General features: G+C 37.1%; 1 protein-coding gene across 8 annotated transcripts in view; it reads right to left on the bottom strand.

Annotated features, from left to right (window-relative positions):
- Positions 1-26,598, bottom strand: part of Aff2 (ALF transcription elongation factor 2) — a 661,131-nt gene that overhangs the window by 44,707 nt on the left and 589,826 nt on the right. For all 8 annotated transcript variants that reach the window (XM_052740412.1, XM_052740432.1, XM_052740449.1 and 5 more), the window contains one exon: positions 2,590-2,749. In XM_052740412.1, the coding sequence (XP_052596372.1) occupies positions 2,590-2,749 (160 nt within the window). The remainder of the gene's footprint in view (positions 1-2,589; positions 2,750-26,598) is intronic.

Here is a 26,598-nt window from a genome sequence, read left to right as displayed (position 1 = left end):
ATTTCACATGTGTGTAATACTTTAGGGGGACTTTCTGTATAGTGACTATTTGCTAATAAAATGTTGGATGATGTGGGCTGGGAATGTAGCTAATAGAATACTTGCGTAGCATGCATGAAGCCCTGGGTTTTGTTCTTAGACCCATATAAACCAGGTGTGGTTGTAGACATGAAAAAGGGTCCAATGTTCAAGGATATTTTTAATTACATATCAAGTTTGAGTTTGAGGCTATTTTGAGCTACCTGAGACCTTGTAAACAAAGAAAACAGACGACCTTGGGTGTTAAGTGACAATCAGCGCATGCGCGCGCACACACACACACACACACACACACACACACACACACACACACACACGGGGAGGGGGGGGGAGAGAGAGAGAGGGAGAGGGAGAGAGAGAGGGAGAGGGAGAGGGAGAGGGAGAGGGAGAGGGAGAGGGAGAGGGAGAGGGAGAGGGAGAGGGAGTCATTGAGAACACACTTTCAGTGAAAATTGGAGTGATTTGTTTTCCCCTTGTATCTGATTAGATAAAAGACATCCAGCTACAAATCAACCAGTCTGTTTTTTTTTTTTTTTTTTTTTTAGCACCAGTTTCTATTGTCCCTTTGGAAACCTTCTCTGTTCTAGCTAGGAAGTAAAGGGTTCTTCACATGTGGATGCTTCTGACTGTAGCCCAGGGTTCCTGAGAGAGAACTCTGTTCCTAAAGTCTTTTGCTAAGAATTATTGGTCACCCTGTCACCAAGAGACAGAGGTAATGGTGTCTTATCCTGAAAGGAAATCTAAGTGCGTCTGAAGCATGTTCAGAAGGAAAAGCTTTCCATCTTCACAAATACTAGGGTCTACTAGACAATGCTGTAATTCATTGAAAACAGTAATGTCTTTGGGTTTTTCCTGAAGGATTAAAAAAATTGACTCCCTCAAGCCACTACACTTTCCTAAATGCATGAGCAATAATCAATTTTTTGGGGATGTGTATGTAGACTTTAGCATTCACTATTTTTTAAAAGATTTATTTATTTATTTGTTATGCATACAGTGTTCTTCCTGCAGTTACCCCTGCAAGCCAGAAGAGGGTACCAGCTCTTATTACAGATGGTTGTGAGCCAGCATGTGGTTGCTGGGAATTGAACTCAGGACCAGTGGAAGAGCAGCCAGTGCCCTTAACCTCTGAGCCATCTCTCCAGCCCCCTAGCATTCACTATTAAGCAATAGGAATGGTATATTCAATTCAGGTTCTTCTGAACTGAATATTCAACTCTGAAGTCTACCAGTTTAAATAAAAAGCCATCATTTTTAAAAAATTATTTATTTTTTTAAAAAAGTTTTTTTTCATTTTACATACCAATCCCAGGTTCCCCTCCCTCCCCTTCTCCTACTCCGCATCTCCTCTAATCCCATCCCCCATCCACTTCTCAGAGAGGGTAAGGTCTCCTTGGTGAGTCAACAAAGTCTGAAAAGCCATCATTTTTATTAGAAGACCTCTTCTGAAAGCCACCAAGCATATGGCATCAGTAAATAGAAGATGGCAGAATTAAAAAGAGTTAAGTAGCTGTGATCCATGTCTGTAGAAGACAATAGCAGATAAGTAGGAAGGAAACTATGGGAGTTGCTGTTCTTAGCAGTGTAGTTCCAGGTCTAAAAGCTAGCTCTGGCAGCATACTGAGCTGGGTTGCAGGCCGAGCTTTACTACTGTATAACTCTGAGAGCTTGGGGTAGTTTTGGTTTAACTTCTCATAAACATACATTGTTGCCTATAAAATGGACTATAGTGAGAGAGAGTACAGTATCAGATTGTTAGGAAGAGGAAATGAGAAAATATAAGTCAAGTGTCCAGCACAGTATTTGCTATTTTTAACAGCAAGAAAATGACTATTGCCTTCTATTATTCCTTTTTGGTTATTGAAAAAGAAATGTATAAAGAGCCATAAGATGAATTTAGTTGTTGTACCGTATGCAAGGCTTGGAACCAGAGCACTTATCCTCAACTCATAGAGGATGGGAAGGGAAAAACCTAATTCTTCTATTTCAAAGTTTTTGTTCTGGTGTTTTGTGGTGCTAGGCTAAACATTTCATGACTTATTATTATCAGACACATGGTGGAAATTACAATAAGGAGCATGGGACTGCTTGAGTGCTGTTTTACCTTTATGGAAAGGCAATTTCTCAAGTCTTCCTTGTTTAGTATCTATTTATCACTTTAATGACTTTAAAATAGACTTAAGGGTAGGCATCTTCAGATCGAAATGGGTCATGACTGAATTTGTTGGTTCACTTAAAACATTAGTTGTAAAGCTTCATCATTAATGTACTAGTTTTTTTGTAGAATGAGGCTTGAGGCTAAAACTAGCTAAGTGACTGCCACAGAAAATCAGTCATGCAGCAAGCAATCTGTACAATACAGATTGAGCCACACAGAAGGAATCTACATATGTTAGGACATATACAGATATATGTTTTAAAGAAACAATCTTATCAAGTCTCTGGCTACTTTTCTGAAGTAGTTACTCTACTAAAGGCTGGTGATATGTGGCATGCTACCTTATGTATCAGGACATAGATGGATGTTGGAGTCTTGACAACTTCACTCACCTCTGGAGTGGCCACTCCAGGAGCCTCATTGGATTCACTGTCGGTAGTGCTGCTTTCAGTGTCTGAATCCGATTCTGAACTACTCTCTGACTCACTGGAGCTTCCAGACCCCCCATTTGCTTGCACTGCAGGTGGAGGCCGCGGTGTGGCCAAGAGTGGGCTGAAAGAAAAATGACATCATTTATTGCCTCATCTAGACTCAGACTAGAAAGAAACAGCCCATTCCACATAAAGACTTATTATCTGTGAGCTGCAGGCAGAGTAGAATATAGAATCCCCATCTGACAGAGACAAAATATAGGGCTCTAGGAGCCCACTGATAAGACCAATGTCAAAGGTTTGATTAGAACCAAGCACCTTGGCCCAGCACAGTTTCTTTTCTTCCAGGAAAGCCTCCCCACTTTCATATTCCACATGAAAACTTTCAGCAGAGATGTCATACCTTATGGATACAGACTGGAAGCTGAGACTTAGATGTTTTATTGATTTCAGTTACTTTTTCATTTTTGTTGCTCTCTTCCCTCCACCCCTAAGTTCTTGGAATATAGTCCAGTGTAGTCACATTTCTAATAACTGATAACTTCAATTATCCTTTTATTGTAGGAAAGTAAGGTCCAGGGTGAAGGAAAGATGTGTATAGACCTCACAGTAGAGGCTAGAACTTGGCATCATGGTGCCCTAACTCTGTCAAAGGAGCTGTGCTCAGTCCATGTTATTCCAAGGGTCTCAGGTATGGTCCTCAATTTCAGTCTGTTGAGTTCAGGAGTAAGGAAATGAGAAAGTGTTCTTCACTATCATTTTTGTAAATAATTTGAAACTTTTATCAGGGAGGTAAGATCCTAAGGGAACAACTATCTCCAATGATTGATTTCTAAATTTGTAAAGCTGAACAAAGTATTTGAAAAGTTACACCATTTACTACTCTGCCTTTGTTGGGATCCAACTCTTCTTTACCAATCATTTACTCTCTGTGCACTACACCAAATCAACAGTCTTGCAGCATTCTGTGGCACAACATTGTTTTTCTGTCTTTTTGTCTATTGTTTCTTTGGACTAGTTCTGCTCTTCATTCTATTATGAATTGTGCAGAAAAAAAACATAAAAACAACAACTGCAAAACAAAAAGAAATTTTGAGGAGGGTTTTCATCTCAGTGAATCTTTTCAACTCTGTCTTCCTTTGGAGATCAGTTGAACTCAAAGTAAGGGTAGGCTTGGGGCTAGTGCATTTTCCCTGTGATACTAAGTCTGGTCCCTCCTTTGTTTGCCACACCACCCCCATGCTTCTCAGGTCAGACACTATTGCAATTTTCTTGGCTTTCTCGCTTAACATTCCTCAAATGTGAGACAAAAAGTTCAAACAAGTGGCCATGCCCTGACCTTGGAGGCCACCTAATTCTCTGGTCACGTCTTCAAACCTAAGATAAAGACATTTCAAGAATTCTCTTGTGCAGGTCTCTAGAAGCATAGAACTTTATTCCTTGCCTGAAACTATAGAAGTTCATGAACCATCCAACACCCTCTGCAGAGCCTCTTCTCCAACACTGTGACTCTCATCACTGGGATGAAGATTACCTTCCCTGCGGCTAGGGAAGAGATGTGATTCTTTTATGGCAGCATGGGTTCTTCATCAGCCACTATTCAACACAGAGAACCATTTTCACCACATAAAACTTCAATCCCTGAAGGCTGGTCCTTTAATCTCCTAGGTAGACATTTCCTTTCATGGAGCAAAGACTCATCTTAAATTGATGGCTGCCAAGTAAATGCTATCCACAAGCACATCTCTGCCAAATACGCCAGGACATTAGAGGAAAGCACAAGAAATAGGGGACTAGATCTCTTGGGGATATGTGTGCATATTTCTCTTACAAGGAAAGTGGAGGAAGCCTGTATGTTGGTGTTTGTATTTCTCTGCATTTCTTTACAGAACTCCCTTTAGGTGCCAGTAATGACTCCATACTTATGCAAAATACCCTTTAAATTGAATCAATTAATTTTTCATCTTAAGTTACTAAATAAAGATTAAGGGAGTATATCTAAGTGAGACTAATCCAGAGCTTAAACAAATTTGGTGCTGTGGGATGTTCTGTATGCTGTGAATAGGTGTTGCTCTGATTGGTTGATAAATAAAATTCTGATTGGCTAGTAGCCAGGCAGGAAGTATAGGTGGGATAAGCAGACAAGGAGAATTCTGGGAAGAGAAAGACTGAGTCAGGAGACGCCAACCTGCCATCTAGGGAGTAGCATGTAATGGCACACAGGTAAAGCCCCGGAACGCATAGTAACATATAGATTAACAGAAATGGACTGAGTTTAAGTGTAAGAGCTACTCAGTAGTTAGCCTGAGCTAATGGCCAAGCAGTTTTAAATTATATAAGCCTCTGTGTGTTTACTTGGGGGATGCAATTGTGAGAGATTTGGCGAGTGGCAGTCTGGGACACAGGAAATATTCCTAATACAAATGGCATCCAGATGTGGTGGCAACAGTTTCCATCTAAAATCTGAGAAAGCCTAAAAGAAAAAGATTCTAAAATGGAGCTAAAAATAGCTTCCTAGTTGTGTCTCTCAGGCCAACTGCAGCCTGCAGGCTTGAGCTACAGTATGGTGGGTTTGTGGCATGCAGGCTTGAGTGTGGCATGGTGGATTCCTGCTATGGTACACAGAGATTTCTCCAAGGTGCAAAGTATGCTTCATGGTTCATATAGCCTTTGCTAATACAGACAATAAATAAATAAATAAATAAATAAATAAATAAATAAATAAATAAATAAATAAATAAATAGAATAGAATAGAACAGAACAGAATAAAGAGGTTTCTGGGCTACAAACTGCAGGATGGAAGCATAGACCCACTGCTTCCCAGAGTTGGCAGTGAGCATGGTTTCTCCAGAGCCGGCGGTAAACTTAGTTCTGTCATGTTAGGAAGCTTAGGTGAGTGGAGCCAGCAGCCAAAGCTGCCATTTGAGTCCTAGCCACTGCAATTTAAAGCAATAGATTCATAATAAGTCAGATTCAGATGGAATAAGACTTTAAAAGGTTTATAGTGTATGTAAAAATGTATGTAGGCTTGGAAGAGAGAGGAAAATGAATATAGACAGTTATATAAAGAACTAGAAAGTTTTAAAAACAAAGTCCTTAAAAAGAAAGTAAAAGTAATATAAAAAGATAAACTACATAAAGATGGAAATCATACACAGAGTCTGGATTATATTGTCTTTGGGATTTTTAACTCCAGAGAGATATTTGAGTATAAAAGCTGCTGAATTAAATTAATATGTATATTTTAAAGATAACTTGACTTCAAAATTTGTGTCTAAGGATACGTTGCTTCTAAGATAATATGGTTTGACCAGCCAAGACCCCCTGAAAGGTCTCAATGACACCACAGCCAGATTATCCAAAATCCAAAATCAACTTCAAGGCAACTGGATCAGAGAATACAGCCTCATAGACTACTGAGTCAGGACTTGACCATAATCCTAAAATTTTCTTTGTGTCCCCATAAGATTACTAGTGCCTCTATCAGCAAGAAGTAACCCAGAAAACTACTCCCACATTCCCAAAAATTGGATTATGAATGTTTGTCTTTGTTTAGGTTGTTGGTTACAAATTGTTATTGGTCATACTCAATATCTTTTTAAAAGAAGAAAGGGGGATATGATATGGAAATATAGGCTATAGATATGATAGGATAAAAGGATGGAATGTTGAACCTACTTTTAAAGAGCAACAACTTGTTTAAAATGTTTTACATTACTGTGGATTTTAGTTTATTGATACAAATTTAAAGTTAATTTTGTTATACTGTATGTATATTTCTACTCTTGTTTAAGGTATTATGTTTGTGCAGCTCATTTAAATTGTAAGGGATAGTTAAGAAACACAGGTTAATAATTAGTCTTCTATGATAGTCAAACTTGTAGTCATGTTAAGTTTCCTAGGTATACATAGATATATTTCAGTTAGGTAGGTAAGCTTCAAACACTTCAAAGACTTATAGAATATGGCATTTAAAATGTTTTAAGAACTTTGAATTTCTGGACATTGAGACATGTCTGCTCCTGGCAACACCAATCTACTTCAGAGAAGATAATGGGTGTTGAAGGAACTCATTATGGAATTTGCTTTCTTTGCGGCAAAAGTTAGCCACTGGGCAAAAAAAGTGCCCTTGCATTGACTGCTTGATAATATGTTGTATAAACTGGACTTGCAGGACCCATAGGAAGGTGAACACTGAACTTTGCATGGTTCAAAATGGTCCTTCAGGTTCCTGCTTCGCAGAAGACACTGCCAAACATTCTACAGGACACAGAAAAATGACTGAGAGACTCTAGACCTATGGGCTAAAAATGGGTGCCCCAACATTGCAGAATAACTTTAGGTGACTGTCCAGGCAGCCCCCTGTCTCTTGTCATTTCTAGATTTTTGGAAGTTGCTTACAATGCACTTCCTGTTTACTTAGGTAATATTATATCCTTCTGAGGTCTTTGATATTGTTGAAGACTTGATAATAATAATTATGGGTATGATAAGATATAAGGTAGATATAAAACCTTATACTCACAAATTTAGGATAGATTGAATATTTTCTTTAATTTTGCCAAATACAAATAGACTAGATAATATTAATACTGTAATTCTTGCTTGATATCTGTTCTACACTATGTAATTTTACTTTGTTAAAGTTAAAACCTTCCTTTTTGATTAGACAGAAAAGGGGACGTCCTGTGGGATTTTCTGTATGCTGTGATATGTGTTGCTCTGATTGGTTGATAAATAAAATGCTGATTGGTCAGTAGCCAGGCAGGAAGTATAGGTGGGATAAGCAGACAAGGAGAATTCTGGGAAGAGAAAGGCTGAGTCAGGAGACGCCAGCCTGCCATCCAGGGAGCAGCATGTAATGGCACACAGGTAAAGCCATGGAAAATGTGGCAACATGTAGATTAACAGAAATGGGCTGAGTTTAAGTGTAAGAGCTACTCAGTAGTTAGCCTGAGCTAATGGCCAAGCAGTTTTAATTAATATAAGCCTCTGTGTGTTTACTTGAGTTTTAATTAATATAAGCCTCTGTGTGTTTCTTGGCAGGACCAGAGAAAACTCCCGCTACAAATTTGGTATCACTATCCCTCAAACACAGTTTCGATTATAACTTAACACATTTGAAATGCTGAGAATACTGGGTGGTAGATAAAAAATCCAATTTGGATCCAAGATTATTATTTACCAATGAAAGGCTGTTTCCTAATATTCATTCATACATGCATTCATTTGTGGCTTCTTGTAAGAAGTGGGTCATCCTGATATTATCAACTTAAAATGGGTTGTGGATTTAGTTTGGGATATTTCTAGATAGATTTCCCATTTACTAGATTATTTTTGTGAAATTTCTGTAAGAAACAAAGTTACCATTGAGTTTATGCCCTCAAAATAAAAACACTAACATGATAAACACAAGGCATAGATATTTTACTTAGCAGAATCAATTTATTCCTAAACTAACTCAGAATGAAAACTTCACAGATTTAGTAGAAAAGTGTGGGAATGTGTATGATTAATGTAAGTGTTCTTTATCCAAAGCCATTCTGAGGACAAATGCATTGTGGTATGCAGATTTTTAAAACCTCAAAATTAATATGGTAAATATTAATATATATGTGTATATATATATATATATATATATATATATATATCCCATAAAATACCTTAATGAAAATTAATGTTACTGCAGTAACCTTCAAAGTGTGCTTTACATTAGTTTAGGTCAAGGATGTCATCAAATGAATTTGCCTCAAATTTAAAGAAAGTTCTAGAATTTCTTAACTAGTTAGTTTCAGAATCATAATTAAGAGATCATGCACATGGATAGAAATCCCTGCACCCAGTCTGCTAAGTATTGAAACAAATATAACTGAGTCTAGGCTTTACCTCCTATGGTGCTAGCTGGGACTGTTCTCAGGAACAAAAATGAAGCCAAGATTGAAATACTTGTCTTGACATACAAGTCTTCAAGAGTGGAACAAATATCAATATTAGAATAATTAGTTTAGGCCCTTATTCTTGTCTAGAATCCACTGTGGAACTTTCAAGTTGGCAAAGCATCACTATATTTCAATTTTAGTTATTTACCTAGAACTGTTATCTGGTTAGCTAAATTCCCACTTCTACTAAATTTATTTTCATATGTCATTTATTTTCAAAATGTATATTAAAGTGACTGTGAATAAATCCAACCAATGTAATACTCGATTCTGCATAGGACAAGAAGGATTAATGCATAATTTATATATCTTCATTCACCAAGGCTACATTAAAATTATTTACCACACAACATTTACTCTTATATTTAAATAGACTACATTTCTAAGGAATGCTAGTGGTTCCAATGTGTTATATTAAGATCACTATCATTTAGTATATGAAATTAATTATTTTGCATTCTGTACTCTATGACTTAAATTCTAATGGAATGTAACTTCTCAAAGGAAACACATTTGTAACAACTTCAAAGTCAACTGTTCAACCTTTTCATAGATCAGCTTTGCTACTATATTCATCAGTGAATCAACTTTCCTTAATGAAGCAAAGTCTCATTTTAATTTCAAGCTCATTCATTTTGTCTTTACAACTTCAGCCCGACTAGAAGGGAATTCAAGGCACAGGAGAGAAATCATAGCAGGTCACTGCATGTGGAATTGGGAGAGCATTAAAATGACTTCTTTAGAAAGAGTTGTCTCTGGTCTAAAGATCTCGAGAGGGCTGGAAGAAGTTGTATTCTAGACAAGAATACATTTATGGTTGTATTGACTAAACATTTCCAGAAACAACTGGGATTGAGTTGTGACGCCATAATTAATGAGTAGAGGCAAGAAAAACAAAGAGGCTGGAAACAATATAGAAGAAACTGAGACTATTTGATGGAAAGAGATTTGGGGGAAGAAAGGTGGGTGGATCATAAAATGAATGACAATATTTGAGCAAACTGAAGGTTTATCCTCTGGGAAAGGGGGTGACATGCAGAATACTCTCCAAGATAATATAGGAACAGTAATCTAGATATTTAATTGGGAATATTTCCCTTCAACATTTTTAAGGTTTTTTTTTTCCCCCCAAATATTGAAGTGAAATATTCTCTGCAAGTCAGTGACTAGGTAGCAAAACGGCCATGAAGACTATGATAGTAAGATTGCAAGTATGGGTATGGAGTAGGGTTGGATGATGTTTAGGGTATCTTCTCACTCAAAGGTTCTAATCATTTTACAACTAAAGTGTATAGGAGATTTTAAGGGAGAGTATGTACTAGTTATAGGAGAAAATATGAGAATGCATTGATTCAATTCAATCTTCTGCTTAAGACAGGTCAAAGATGATCTGCTTTCAACAGCAGTTTATCACTCATATAATTCTTATTAAACCCTAGACTACTAAAATATGTATTCCTGAAGGGCTGTTTTATGACTTAGGCTTTTCATTGATTCAGATTAACAGCTTTCAGAAAGCCAAACAATTGCATTATTGCTCTTTGAGTCTGCTCCTAATTTAACTGCAAGTTCCTTTCATAAGGAGTAAAGAAAAATTATGGATTGACCAGTTTGCTTAATCAAAGAATGTAGACATCAAAAAGAAAATTCTGGACTCTAGAATAGGTAGTATCTTTGTAGTGAGAAACATAAATAGAAAGTTTTTAGCATCATATATTTAATGTTGAAGAATTTGAAGTATAAAAATTAAACAACACATGATTTCAACATTTAGAAAACATTAACACTTCTTACCAAAACAATGTCATGAATGTCAAAATATAAGTGAAGCATAACTATAAAAACTTTAAATATATTAACAGCAAAATTGTAATTTATTTGTGTAACAAATATTAACTAAAATATTTAGTTACTTTCAAGGACCACAATGGTAGACTGATTTTTCATTACGACTGCCAAAAATTTGCATATTAATCTTTTTTGTATAACAACTTTGTAAAGCATCATCTCACAAGTATTGAAGTACTTAAAGACAGTGTTTATACTAGACTAGATTACCAAGGATCACTATCTGTAGTGGAGTTTGGAACAGTTATGTAATGAGATAAATAGAAAATTGTGACAAGAAAATCCTTGAGATACTGATATTGGGAAGAAATACCAAAAGACCCAGAACTTGACAATGACATGTAACATCAGATAAGTTTCAGGATAGACTTGCATAAAATTCTTTCTTTTAGTTGAGACTTGCAAATTTTAACATGGTCCTTTCCTAATTTTATAAGGACCACATGTCTGTCTACCAGATAATTTAGAGTACTTTTATATTTCTGTTCATAATTAAACTGTGAAGAGATCTCTATCTGATCTTTCCTCTCTTTGCCTCAAATTTTACTTTATAATTTCTTTTTCTAAATTTTAGATTATAAAACTCTGTGTTTGAGAACTATAGGAACACATTTGCTTCACTCTGTTAAGTCATTCTGAAACCTGGACCTTTTCCAGCCAGAGGCATGCGAACAAATCACTTTCTGTCCATTTCAAGAAGTATGAATCTTCCTGTGTGTCTTCCAGGCTCCCTATTCCATTTGTCCAGTGGAAAGTCTATCAAGAGCTGAAAACAATATAGAGAGTAAGCAGAAACTTACTGCATGACAGAGATAAAAGGCAGAGCAAGAGAAAATGGGACGGCCCTTAGCACCACTAAGAGACAAAATACCTTATCTGCTAATATTATCATGAGCAACAAAATATCAAGTATATTCTTTGAAAATACTCTCATACTATTGATAAGCAGTCAGTTACTGTCCATTTGTGATCTGTGTCATCTATGATACAGCTTCAATGATATAACATGAATGTACACTATTTATCTTGCTAACTGGTCCCTGTGTTTGAAATGAAGTGGGATCCGCATATATATATACTCATTCATTTTCATGAACCACTTATTTTACACTACACTTTTCAAAGCTATGAATGACGAAGAGGTCTGTGGTTGGCAAAATAACTGACTCCCAATGACATACACACCCTTATCTCTGGAGCCAGTGAATATGTTAAGTATTCAAAGGGATTTTGCATGTATCAATAAATTAAAGATCTTGAGATAAAAGATTATCCCAGGTTATCCATATGGGTCTTGTATGATCACAACCATCCTTACAAGGGAAAGAAGACTCCAGAAGAGTAGGTGAGGCTGATATAGTGTGAGAAGGATGTGATCTGCTGGCTTTGAAGATGAAGGATGTAGCAGCCTCTAAAAGCTTGGAATCACCCTCAGTTTAGAGCCACCAAGAAAACTGTAGATAGTGAATAATGCCAATAACACAAATGAGCAGGAAGCTATCTCCCTTATAGTCTTCAGAAAGGAATGCAACTCATGCCTTCATATTTGCCTTGTGAGGTTCATGACTGAGTTTTGACCTCCAGAACTGTAAGTTAACAAATTTATATTGTTTGAAGTAATTTTCTATGATACAAACTCCTAATTTGATGTAAGAAAAATTAATGCAAGATCTTAATTGTTGTCAGAAGTTTTCCTGTTTCCCAGCAGGCCGGTGGTCAGGACAAATCTCTCCTACTTGCATCCCCCAAGTAAGCACATAGAGGCTTATATTAATTAAAACTGCTTGGTCCTTAGTTCAGGCTTATTACTGAATAGCTCTTATACTTAATTTAACCCATAATTCTTATCTATGTTTAGCCACGTGGCTCGGTACCTTTTCTAAGTTCTTCCTTGTCATCTTGCTTCCTCTGTGTCTGGCTAGAGACTCCTGATTCAAATATGGATTTTCCATAATTATTTTTTCCACCTTCTTTAATTACAAAAAGTTGGCTTCTGTATGTCATTTTTTACTTCATATAGTAAAACTTAAGCTTTTGAGATAGGGTCTATGTGTGTGAGTGCACACATGAATGTGGGTGTGTGAAACCCATGTGTGCATATGTGGAGGTCAGAGATTGACACTGGGTGGCCTCCATTGCTCTCTACCTTATATTGGAAGACAGGGTCTCTCATTAAACCTGAAGTTCATTTATTTAGCTAGACTGGCTAGCCTGGGCAGGAGGCTCTAGGGAATCTCTCTACCCATCTGTGCCCCAACCTCTGCATGGTTGCCCAAACACTGGGGTTACTGGCACATACTGTGTACTATAGTCCCCAGCTTTTTATGCAGGTGTTATGGATCCAAACTCAGGTTCTTATGCTTGTATATCAAGTACTTTACTTTCTAAGCCATATTTCTAGCCTCTCTTTGTTTTCCCCCATTCCCCTTTAAGCTTTCTTTAAGCAATCACTCCTGAAGAGTCCTTATTAAACACCTGATAAGAAGGGAGTTCAGTGTGAAACATTCTTGATGCCTTTATTTGCACCAATAATTACCTAAATGTATGAGTCTTCCATTTGATGTGCCCTAAAGATTACTAATGAGGTTCAGAAACATGATGCTTCTGTCTTAACCAAAAATTTGGGTGATGACAGACTATATTGATGACTTTTTCTAGAAACAAAGTTTAATCCATAATGGCAGTGCTAGTTATGGGTACAACTTACTGAAAATGTACTCTGTACCAGGAATTGGGTTAGTCAAAATTTCCCTGCATCTCTTCTTTCAATGTGTATGCCAACATTTAGCTACCATATCTCTTCCATTTACATCTATGAATACTGATGCTCAGCACACAGCAATAACAAGATGAATAACACTTTAAATTCTTTTTTTGAGGCTATTTAAGGGCTTTAATAATTCATTTTTTAGTTTGCATACAAAATAATTGTTTTCATTATGACAATTCTGTACACATATATCATTGTACCATCCTTGTATCTGATCCTTACATCACACTCCCAAGTTCCCCAACCCCACTATCGTTAGTCCCCTGCATCATTGCCCAAAAGAATACTCCTGGTTTTATGTCATATTGATAGACAGATAGATACTTAACAGTTTCAAAGAAAAAGAAAATATAAAGACAGTGAATTCTGCCTCACCATGGTACCTAGTGAGATGTCATTGTGGAAGGTGCTGGGGAGGCTAACTAGTGTTTGCTAATGGGATATTACATCTTGAAAGCATCAATATTTGTGTGGCATTTTAATTTGTTGTGCAATTTTGAATCCACATTGACTTTTCTGCTATCACACAGAGGTGTAGGTAGAGTTTTCCTGCCTGGCCCACAGTCAGGACAAATCTCTCTCACCCGCCAGTCCCACAGCCCCCCAGACCCGACCAAGCAAACACAGAGACCTACACTGGCCACAAACTGTATGGCCGTGGCAGGCTTCCTGCTAACTGTTCTTACAGCTTAAATTAATCCATTTCCATTAATCTATACCTTGCCACGTGGCTCGTGGCTTACCGGCATCTTCATATGCTGTTTGTCATCGTGGCGGCTGGCAGTGTCTCTCTGACTCAGCCTTCCACTTCCCAGCTTTATTCTCCTCCTTGTCCCGCCTACACTTCCTGCCTAGCCAATGGCCAATCAGTGTTTTATTTATTGACTAATTAGCAACACATTTGCCATACAGAACATCCCACAGCACTTCCCCCCCCTTTTTTTTTCAAAAAGGAAGGTTTTAACCTTAACAAAGTAAAATTACATATAATTTGGGAATTTGGGCGCAGCCTCTCCTACCACTTCCTGCTGGAGGGGGGCGCTGCATCTTATGGGGAAACAAAGAAAATTCTAGGACCATGGAATAGTCCATGAGGCTGCATCGTCTGAGCCAGCTGCCCTGAAACCATTCTGGATGTCGGATCATCTGGACCATGGTGTCATCGGAGACCCTTCAGGGGGTCCTGGCTGGTCAAACCTGATGTATCCCAATCCAGAACAAATCCATAGCCTCTGGCCTTCTGTGGGAACAAAAGCAGAGTCTCCTTTCCAAAGCAACATATCCTTACATTCAAATTTTGAAGTCAAGGTACCTTCAAAATATACATTCTGGCATAACTCAACAGCTTTTACAATCAAATGTTTTTCTGCAGTTAAAAGTCCCAAAGACAACACAATGCAGAGTCTCTGTGTAATATCCATTTTTACGTGGCTTATTTTTTATACTACCTTTACTTTCTCTTTAAAGACTTTATTTTTTAAAACTATGTATTTGTTTCTATAACTCTATATATCATCTTTTTTGTCTCTTTCAAGCCTACGTATCTTTTACACACATTGTAAACTATTACATCTGAATCTGTCTTATTGTGAATCTATTGCCTTAAACTGCAGCAGCTGTGGCTGCTGGCTCCACCCACCTCAGCTTCCCAACATGGTGGTGTTACCTTTTCCACCAGCTCTGGGAGCTATCGTGGGTCTATGCTTTTATCCAAGCAGTGTGTAGTCCAGAAACCTCTTTTTTTTGTTTTGTACTAGAAAAGGCTAAATCCACCATGCAGCTTAATGTGCCACTTGCAGAGGCCTCATTCCCGCCATACTGCAGGTCGAGTGCACACGCTAGGAACCCACAAGTAGCTCAAATTGGCAGCTGCCGCTCATTTGAGAGAGACAACCAGGAACTGTTTTTAGCTCCGTTCCAGAATCCCTTTTCTCAGGTTTTAGGTGGAAACTCCTGCCACCACGTTGGACGCCACAGAGGTGGTACAATCAGACAACCTAATAGGTGGGGGAAACATGCTTGGATACTTTTTGCCTTTAGGGATCATTTGTTAACAATGGGAACAAGGGAAACAAGTTCAGCATACACTGAACCCTAAGAATCTGGTCTCCACCAAGACAATGAATGATTGGCTGACAGGTGCTACCCATAAGAAACCTAATAAAATTGGTCTTCAAGAGTCTATATACCAAAGTCAAAGCTTCCCAATAATGAATTATATTCGTTACTAATCTTAGGTGGAGTAAGTTGTGTATTTCCACTGGGTGATCTTTGTGCAGGAATCTTGCATTGTGTTTCTAGAACTGGTTTGGAGATGGAGTTCAGCTGCTTGTCAGGAGAGCCCATAAGATTCCCATTCTGGATACCATGAGAAAACACAAGGCATTCTGAGATAGCTCAGCTACTCTGGAGACAGATGCAGGTGTTTCAGCACTTCCTGTTTGGTATCGCTTCTCTTGTTGCATAGTTGGCTTAAGCTTGCTACTTCACTGGGAAGTACCAATTCCTCTTCCACTCTCTCTATACTGTTTTTCTTCTCAGATGTCTCTCAATGTCAATCTCCTTCTCAGTGTTGTTTGTTTCATGCCATGTCTGATCTGTTACCTGACATATCACAGACACTTGATTTAAAAGGCAAGCTTCTAAGGCAAGAGTTTTTATAAACTACACACTCTCTAAAATGCTTAGTGAGTTTAAGATACCCTAGAGTAAAACAGTAAAGATGTCTTCTTATAGATCTCTGGGAGGACTGTCCCCAGAAACATCCTCTACCTATGATAAGGCACTTAACCTCCCTATTGTACTATGCCCCTATGGTCCCAGTAGGATATTGTCATCACCAGATTAATAAGACCAGAATCACTTTTATTAATTATGGAGCACTTGATACTATTCTCACAATTTTACTCCACTGACTTTGCCATTTATGACATCGGATTTAATCGCCACAAGAACACTTGGAAGTAGAAGGAGCAGATATCCACCAGTTTTATCAATAAAATTCTAGAGCTTCTTAGTTATGTGGCTGAGACCCGGGAGAGGGCAAAGGGGATGCTTCCACTTTGCTACTTGGCCTAAAAATCAGTTCTACCTAGAGAAGATGAAAACAGTAAGAAATCTACTATACAATGCATCATTTTAATCATATCAAATGGTAATAGGGCTGAGTGTGGTAGCACAAGCTTTCAATCACAGCACCAGGGAGGCAGAAGCAGGCAAATCTCTGTGAGTTCAAAGACAACCTGTGCTACAAATCAAGTTCCAGGGCATCTAGCCATATAGTGGAACCCTATCTCAGAAAAGCTAATAATAAAACTTTTAAGAAGGTAACATTGGAGTCAATCCCAAATGTTTCCTTCAGTAACCCAATGAGATAAGTTGCAAGAAGTTGGTGTTGAAAATACAGAATGGCTATACTTCTTTTTGATGAGGAATATCTTGCAGTAGTTGGTTCAAAGACAAATACACAATTTCTAAAATAAAAGTCATTCACTGTCTTCACAGAATGTGTCTTCCTAATCATGTCTGAAATATATTGTAAAGATTAGTGTTGAAAGTATAAGTCAGTGGCAAAACTGCAACTTGGAAATCACCGTTTCTAGCTCCCACAAAAGAACCAGTAACACATTATGTTGCTGTGAGAAGTGAGTATTTCAGAGCCAACCTTAGTGGCTGAGGGCCTAGACTAGGCCACTAGTTCTCAAGAACAAACTGTTGCTGACTGTCCTCCTCTTGATAAAACACATAAAGATTTTGTGAACACTTACTAGTGTGACTCCCTCACTACTAGAGACTTCTTTGGGCTCAGTAACTTGGCTTGGAACTATTTGTAACTATTTGTTCTTCTAAAATTGAATCTTAATGGCACAGAAAATCTCTAACCTTTGTATTCCTCATTTCATATATGATATTCCATACATATTTTCATTCTATACTCCCTGATAGATTAAAAGCTGTACTAGTTTTCTTCTTTGACACATGACAACATACTTAATCAAGAGCTCCTTAGTTTTGGAATTGATTACATCTGTGTAGAGAGGTACATTGCTGTTCACAGTGTTGTCAGAGGCCTATCACCATCATCTTAATGCCAGGCTAATGTCCCTTTTTTCCCCAACATATCTCCCAAGTTTGTCTTCTGCCTTCCCTTCTCTTTCTTTTTCTCCTATTGGCTTTTTCTACAGTAACAGTTGTTTTTCTCCCTTCTGCTTGACTAAATCCTTATCAAGCTCAGATCCAAATAGGTCTTTGCCAGCAACTTTAATTCTCACAGATATCTCCTTCTTCTGAGATCTTTTCACTAACTACATGATAGCTGATTGCTAGGTCTCAATTTATTTAATTTCATTGGCATAGCACCAAGTATACATTACTTGATGACAGGGACCTTGTATATTCTAGGAAGACTGGCATAATGACATGTATATAACTTTATATAATGCCTCAAATGGCCTTCTTATGGATGGAAATTCAGAACAAATCTAGTTGCCTGGTAAAGAACAATATTTAACTATGACATATATAAGTATTGTTGTGTGAAGGCTGGTCCAACACAGTGCTCAAATTTTTCTGCTTCAGTTTCATCAATAAAATGAAACTTATTTAGAACAGTATTTTTCATGTAATTGGTATTTATGGTAACAGTTTTCAATAGGTCACAATGTGTACATACATTTATGAGCATGGGAAATAAATGTTATATTCCTTCCTGAAAATGAATATTAAATGCAAACAGACCATTATAATTTTAATTAAAACACAAATTCCATTATTTTACTTTGTGTGAGATGTGAGCTACTCTCACATTTTGTTATGTTAGCCAGTCTAAACTGCTGAGCCTGATAGTAACTGGTTTTCTAGTTGATGATTTTTCCAGTAGAAAATGGAGCAAAAAATATTCAATCAAGTTTTGATTAAATATGAAGTTGAAAGATTTTCACAAAAGACAGGACTACATCCTTTAGTCCACGTGCATTGCTAATTATGACACACTCATGTTAATAAAAAGAAAATGTTCCCTACCCATAATCAATTGGCTTGAAAATTCTTCCTAGCATTTACTGTAGTTCACAAAGTATATTACTAAGGAGACAGGGAAAAAACCCAACAGTTTCTGTACGAATTTCCTCCTATCTTTTGCCTAAACCTATCTATATCATTTATAACACTGACATCTTATATCTTTTGCACAAAAGTCCTGTTAGTAAAAAGCCCTGACTATTTTGAAAGAAATTCCCCAGACTTGTTATTTTGAGTGACAACAAAAGAAAGAGTGATCCTTAGTCCCCTAATACAACCTGTCTGAAAAATATACCTTCCAGCTAAAACAATCTCCCTTCTCATCAATGCTAAATTGAAAGAGGTCAGGTACAAAAGAGAGAAGGGACCATACTTTCCCTGGGCTTGAAGAGCTCATGCAATCATGTACTCAAACCACTTTTGCCATTAAGAAAAAAAATCTGTTCAAGGCCATAGGGGAAAAGAAAGCTAACTATAAACACCCTTCTTTCTTCCACAAGTGCAATGACTATGCTCACAGGTAAATCTAGATCAGTAACCACAAAAATGGCAAGACTATGTCACCAATGAATCCACACAGCCAATTCCAAGCTGACTTGAAAAGAAATGGAAGCAAATAGGCATCTGACCAGGAGCTAGTAGGAGCTTTGATAATGGCAAGGAGGATAGTAGTAATAAGGTCTGGGTGGTTAGTTATATATTTTTTTAATATTTTTATTTTATAATTGACTTAATTTCACATATCAGCCATGGATTCCCTCGTTCTCCCTCCTCCCACCCTCCAGCCTTCCCTCCACAATCCACCCACCATTCCCACCTCCTCCAAGGCAAGGTCTCCCCTGGGGAGTCAGCTCAGCCTGGTAGACTCAGCCAAGGCAGGTCCAGTCCCAATTGGCGAGAGAGGAGGGATTTTATGAGTGAGAGATATTGAGACCATGATTGGAAAAAGCACAGGGACAAATAGCCAAACTAGTGGAAATGCATGAACTGTGAACCAATGGCTGAGGAGCCCCCATGGAACTGGACCAGGCCCTCTGGATAAGTGAGACAGTTGATGAGCTTGAACTGTTTGGGAGGCCTCCAGGCAGTAGAGCCAGGACCTGTCCTTGGTTAGTTTTATTGGTAAGAATTTGTCATGCAGAGGAGTTTAAAAACTTAGCAGTTCCAAAGAATGCAGAGATTAGAACAAAAATGGATTTAAATAGGCAATTATAAACATCCTTTGAGATTAAGCAGATTATAATTGTATTTGATGACTTCATCAGAAAAAATAGGGAATCTACATGTTCTGACTGGAAGGTATATATCCTTTTCATAATGTCAACAGCAAATCAAAATGATACAGGCTCTGCACTGGCTAAATTCAACAAATGCACATTTAGGGAAGGTTCAGATGGACTGTAAATGTCCAAAAGAAGAAAATTATGCTTAATTTCAAACCTTACAAAATGTACTTTCAGTGTGATGTAAATGCTTGTAGTGTATGATTATCAAAAATCCTAGTAGGATTTCCATGAGTCCTACTCTGTTTCAGCTTCATAAGAATAAAATTTGTGTGTACTACTCTGCCAGTTGGAAACTTGGGCAACAAAATATGTGGCAAATAACTAAATGTATTCCAGAACTGTCAAGTGTTAAAATGTTCTTTTGTCTATAATTACATTGCAATATATATTTCAAATCATTCTACATAAATTTGAGGTGTTTCAGTGGAAAAGAATGTACATGTGGGTATGTGTATGTTGATGGATATATATATATATATATATATATATATATATATATATATATATATACAGGTGTGTGTGTGTGCATGTTTGTATTTGAGTGAACAAAATGTGAGGATATATATATATAGTTATTTATTGAAACCCAATAGAGATGATATCAAAGAAGTTAAGTAATTTCCACATTAGTTTTTGCTTGCTTGATTTTTCAGTGCTGGGAACTCAAATACATCCTCAGCACCTAAGTAAAGTGCTTAATAATATGATTGGCTAAGAAATAAAAATAGTTTTTAGAAAAATATCTTCAAATGAGGTGCATTATATCAATTGAAAATAATAAAAATAATATTACTATGATTTGGATAGAGCTGAAGTATTGAGTTCTGTAGCACATACTAGTCAATTAGTCGTTTAATAAAAGGAAGAATTATTGTTTTCCAGTGTTTATATTGATCCCCATTTGTGTTCTAGCCATGTCTTATTAGCATATGTAGTAATATATATTAGTCAAAAATAAATCATATTTTAATCATATAACATAAACTAGCATTAAAATTAGAATACATAAAGACAATGATAAAATTTCAAGCATGAATGTTTGGAGAGATGGTTCAGTGTTTAAGTGCACTGGCTGCTCTTCCAGAAGACATGGGTTCAATTCCCAGCACTGGTATGGTAGCTTACATCTACCTGTAACTCCAGGTCCAGAGGATCTGACACTCTTTACTAGCCTACACAGCCACCAGGAGTGCATGTGGTACACTAATATACAGGCAGGTAAAATACCATATACATAAAACATAAATAAATAAAAATAAATAAATCTATTTTTAAATTCCAGAATGGAGGGGTGAATGAGCTCATGAGGTCCCACCCCCAGCTGAAGAGTTATTGCCACTTGATGATTGCAGGAGGAGGCAGTCACTGTCCTTTTGGGGTTGGCCACTGGTAATTCATCCATACCCAATAGATGATTCCATACCCATGGGTATATGAGCCACTCTGTGGGTAAATAAATAAATAAGAAAGGCATAAAGTTGGAAGATAAATGTGATGGGGATACTACCGGGAGCTGGATGGGGAGTGAGTAATATATATTATATGTTACATATATATTATATGTTACATAGATTATATATATATATATATATATCAAGACACATTGTATAAATGTATGAAAAATATAAAGAATAAAATTTTTAAAATGCAAAATGTCTGAATGAACTGCCAATGGGATTGTGCTTGATGCTATTGATGATTCACTTCATACCAGTTAGTCACAGAGCTAAGGAACGCTAATAGGCTTCTGTTTCCTTGGTAGGACAGCAAGAAAGATGTTCGTGTGGAATTGACCCACCCTTGGTTTAGACGATCTCTTTATTCTTTTAGGCAGATTTTCATCCTTTTCTGTCTTCCTCCTGAGTCTCCCTTCCCTTTCTTCTTTTCCATTATTTCTGGTATCTTTCTCATAAAAATCTCAACACTCAATAAAACACTATTCATTGTAACGATCCTTTATTTCTGAATTACATTATAAATTGATTTGGAAAAGTCTATTTGGGGAGTTGTTTCCCTCCATGTGAATTGTTGGAATCATCATAAAGGAAGTTTTTTTTTTTTTCCCCTCCAAGTTCCCTTTCTAACTCTCTTGTACACCAATAACAAGATAGTGGTTTGGGAAATAATTCCAGAAATAAATGAGTTCAAAGTTTTAATATCTGTATTTCAAATGGTACTTAGTTAACACCTGTTTAGAATGAACAAGCAAAAAGAACCTAACCTCCTATAATTCGCATGTTATTAATGTTGTTGCAGAAGGGCAAGAAAGGGCATGACTTCAACAGCTCTAACTGAAACACAAGAGATTTTTAACCAATGCTTCACTGCCTATGCTTTTTCTTTAGAGATTCCATCTTTGAGATCTCATTATGCATTAATTATGTATCCAAATTGTACATGGATCTGCAGGAGAAAACCAAAGCAACTTTTGCTCTGTGATTTTATATTTTCCTTTAATATGATGTTTTATATACTGTTGTTTATTCGTTTATTGGTTGGATGGTTTTTGTGAGTTGTGATTCAACATAGATTCTTTTCTAGTATCATGTTTTATAAAAATATGGGGAATGTAATATAAGTCTGAGTCAAATATGGTTATGTGCCATGCAAGACAATACTGTAAATATAAGGAGAGTCTGAAAAGCTGCTTAGCAAAATGATTTTAATATACACAGCAGTGTGAAAATGTAAGAGGAATCTATAATGACAATGAAGATTAGCCATTTGCTCTCTAACCTTATTTACAGAAGCAATCAGAGGTATTCAGGTCGAGTTAATGATCCTGTCTCCAATTAATTCAATTGTCTACAAATAACACTGGTGTAGTGACTGTCTCTAAGTCTGCCTCACAGTCTCAGAGGGAATACATAAGACTCCATTAAAAGTGACAATAATAATGCATTTATTACTGAAACACTATTGTATTATAAATAAATTCCTCATGTTAAATTATGCTCCACGCTTTAACAGAAATTCAATTACTGAAATAATAAAAAGATGGTGTATTTGCCAAGTGCTTGAACTATAATTTGGCTGCTTAGTTACCAATAGTTGGCTGTTTTGCAGTTTTTTCTTCATAGACTATTGCTTTTGAATAAATGCCAGACTTTTTCATATAAATTTTATGAAGAAGTTGCAAATTGAAATTTTGAGCTCCTGAGTCCAATTATGAAAGACATAACAGAATCTATTATTGAAAAAAACCTCTAGTAAGCCCTTTCTGCCGTTGTTCAGAATGGTCTGGTAATTGAGGTAAGCACAGGTGCTGCTCATTATGGACCATTGTGCACCATCTGAATTCTGGAAACTGTGGAATTCAGATGCTTTATACTCTGTTTGTGTGAATAACAAACAGGCCTGATTCTGCACTTGTTTGTACAAACTTGTACACAGCTCATTTGGGACATCGAAGACACCTGCTTACCCCTTTGGTGCCAAAACAGTATCATTTATGTTCTGGCTATCCTTTTGATTTGCAAGAGCAACATATTTTTGTGTTTTCTCTTCATTCTCACCGTCTCTTCCACCACACAATAACTCCAATATACTCTTTTCTTCAGTGATGGGGAAATTAGTTGAATAAATCTACCATAATTTTCCAATGATGATAGAAGATACAAAGTTGTAAGATATAGCCAGGGGAATAACCAACCAATGCTTCTTGTGGAAGGATGCTTGTGACAGACAAACTGATGTTCTATGGTGGGCTGAGGATATGTTTGTGTATGTGCATGTGCATATATGATTAAGAACTAGAATTTCTTTCTTTCTTCTTCTTCTTCAGGGTTCTCACATTTGCCTTTGCAATGTCTAATACCAGTCTTTAGATGGGTCATTTGAAAACAGAGAACCTCATAATCACAAAGACTTGCTTTCTGTTTTCATAACACAGAGAAAAACCTACACAAACCTGTAGGTTTTTAAGTCCCACTCCCATCCCACAGGGCTAGAACTGGGCCAGCAGCCATCAGTGCACAGGCTTGTAAGAGGAATCTGGGGCTCAGACTGCTGTCCTGAACTTCTGAGTAAAGTCATATTATCCTGGATATGCCAACCCTATAATAGCTTCCCAGTGTCCCTGATAACTTTAATTATTCAGCAAGCTTGAATTTTCTCTGCTTCTACTAGAGGTTTTGCCTATTGGACAACCAATTCCCAGAAAACATGTGTTGATGTTCTGTTATAGAGCAAAATAGACATTTAGGTTATTCCTGCTGCCAACAGCAATTCTGGGTCTCCTCAACTGCACCTGCCCTTGCCACAGGGACTGACCATAACAAGCCAGACTTTAAAATCCTATAAGTGCAAAGCCTTATGGTTGAAGTGAAATTTCATGTAAAAATTCAGGAAGTAAGTTTAAACGTGGAGGTGTAAGGAGTGTTAAAAGCACTGGAGATAGAACAGACACTTTCTAACACTGGTTGTGGGTTAGAAAGCTCTACCAGGAGACACCATGGTTAATACCAATTCTCCTGATTCAGGTATGCTTGTAATCCAAGGTCCCAGTGAAGTCTCATACTGAAGAAGAGTGGACATGCCACACCTAGCTCGAAAATATAATGGATTCAGTATACTACTAACTTGACATCTGGTTACACTGCTGTTTGTCTTGTCAAATGAAAGTTATGGTTTTGATAGTGCCTAGTGGAGTTGGTAGAAATGGAGATCAGCCAAAGTAAAGTTCTTGAATATCAGAGAGTGAATAGGACTACTGGAGTTTGCCAGTGTTCTACACCATGTGTATTGGAATCTTGCTTTTCCCTTCTGGTGTTCAGAGACTGTAAGGCAAAGCTCTGCAGGAATATAAACAATTTGGAAGCTCCTGGACAATATTCTACTGTGTCTCATTTGCACTTAAATAAAGCTGCCCTATGGACCTTGTGTACTTTTAAGATATATCTGAAAGATACATGATAAGACTTCCAGTCAAAATTGTACATATTTAATGGAATTAGATCTCCAGGCAAGAAGATGAGAAAAGAAAAGGCAAAATATAAAAGTGAATATGAATGCTTCTCTCCACAGATGTCCTGCTTTGATAAATGTCTTCTGGGATGTCATTTACTACAAAACCATGATTTTACCGAATGAAAAAAAAACATGAAGTATAAAAATATAAACTCTTTATAATTGTTGTTTTAACATTTCTCTCCAAATTATGCTTTTGTTATCCAGGAACTTTGATATTTGCCTTTAGATTTGCCTTTTAAAATTATTCTTCTTGAAAACATGACAATTATTGCAGAACACTCATTTGCACTGAGGGGAAAAGCTGGAGAGCTATGCTTATTACGAGTCTTTATTTACCTTCTGGCCTTGAGAATGAGTAGTTTCACAAGGAATCAAAGTCTGTGGAGCTGCCTGGCTGCTGAGGGCTGAAGGCAGGTCTGCCATGTGATGGTATGGATTTGGTCATGAGAACACCAAGCACCAATAGCATTATCTCCAGAAATATGCTTTAGATGTAGAAAAGAGTGGTAAGAATATATTTGGGCTTTTACTTGTCTAAAAGTGTCCAGTGTCCAGATTCATATGTGTGTACACATGTGTGTAGGGAGAGTGTTTCCAAGTAAAAAATGTTTTTTATGCTTAGCATGTCAACAACCTGAAACTTATAAAGAGAAATTTTATATAAATATAATGACAAAATAAATTACATTTGTGTCCCCTTGGAGTTTGAGGTTCATGTGCTAAGACCCAATAAGTCATTGGGATATTACACATAGAAATTTTTTCCCGCCGGGTGGTGGTGGCGCACGCCTTTAATCCCAGCACTCGGGAGGCAGAGGCAGGTGGATCTCTTTGAGTTCAAGGCCAACCTGGTCTACAGAGCTAGTCCAGGACAGACTCCAAAGCTACAGAGAAACCCTGTCTCGAAAAATCACAAAAAAAGAAATCTTTTCCCAAACATGGTTCTTTTCACCACCTCTATACATTATATCCAATACTAACACTAAATAACACTTCATTCCACCCAGTTCATAATATATACTTTCACTTTGATCAAGGGCTCAGAGTCAGTTAGTGGCTAGGAAGAAAACAACCCCGTGTTTTGGAAGTTTCTGTTTGTTTTGCCTGACACTTTGAAGAATCCTGCTTCATTTCAACCAGTTTCCCATCCATATATGTATATTCAGACAGATCTATCAGAAAACAAGTCTTTAAACATATGTTTTCATTAAATTATCTGCAGACTTTTCAGTGCATTACATTGACAATTGAAGATACATGTTTGCTACTTATTCTTCAGTTAGTAGTGGTGTTAATAATGATGATGACCATGGCAGTATCTGCTGCTTACTAGCCTCATACTGTGTTCTATACACTATAGCCACTTTTTATGATATCTCACATAACTGTCACAATAGGTGCACATACTGTCAATGGTCTTCTTTCACATAAGAGGAGATGGCAGTTTAGAGAGGTTAAGCATCTTGCTTTAAGATGAGGATGAGTGTCATTATGAGAACAAAGGCCTTGAAAGTTTACTACTGTGTTGGGCTCAGTTGCCTCAGGATTCTGATATACAGCTTAAAGAAAATATCTATCATTGTTATTTAAGTTTCTGATTTTGTAAATGCCCAGTTTTAAGAGGCAAATGCTGCTCATATAAGGATTTCATAAGAGCATGGCAGAATCATAGAATCATGGCTATGGAGGGCCCTGGAAGTTAGCAATTTATCTCTGTACTGTCAGAAAGGAAACTGAAGCTAATCAGAGTACTCAGAGAACTGAAGGCCATTTAGGAAAATTCATCAATCTCAGAAACTGATCTCAGTAAAATAAAGTTGTGACCATTTTGCTTTGTTGGTAGACAGGCAACTTGGCAGGGAAAAATATTTTGTCTAAGATAATCACCTATTTTATTTTGAAACTTGGTTAATGACCACAAGACGGGTATTTGGTTGATTAAATAGTTTAAATACATGACATTGACAACTTGTATATATAGTTACCAAGATATACATAGCTCTGTGGTTATATATGAGTATGTATGCTTGAAGCAAAAGGCCTGATTCCATAGCTTTGTTACAGTGATTTCATATTTATATATTTTTTTTTTTTTTTTGGTTTTTCGAGACAGGGTTTCTCTGTGTAGCTTTGCGC

Source organism: Peromyscus californicus, unplaced genomic scaffold (assembly GCF_007827085.1).
Source record: "Peromyscus californicus insignis strain IS unplaced genomic scaffold, ASM782708v3 Scaffold_10__1_contigs__length_136768540, whole genome shotgun sequence".
Taxonomy (NCBI): domain Eukaryota; kingdom Metazoa; phylum Chordata; class Mammalia; order Rodentia; family Cricetidae; genus Peromyscus; species Peromyscus californicus.
This window is presented reverse-complemented; position numbering and strand designations above follow the sequence as displayed.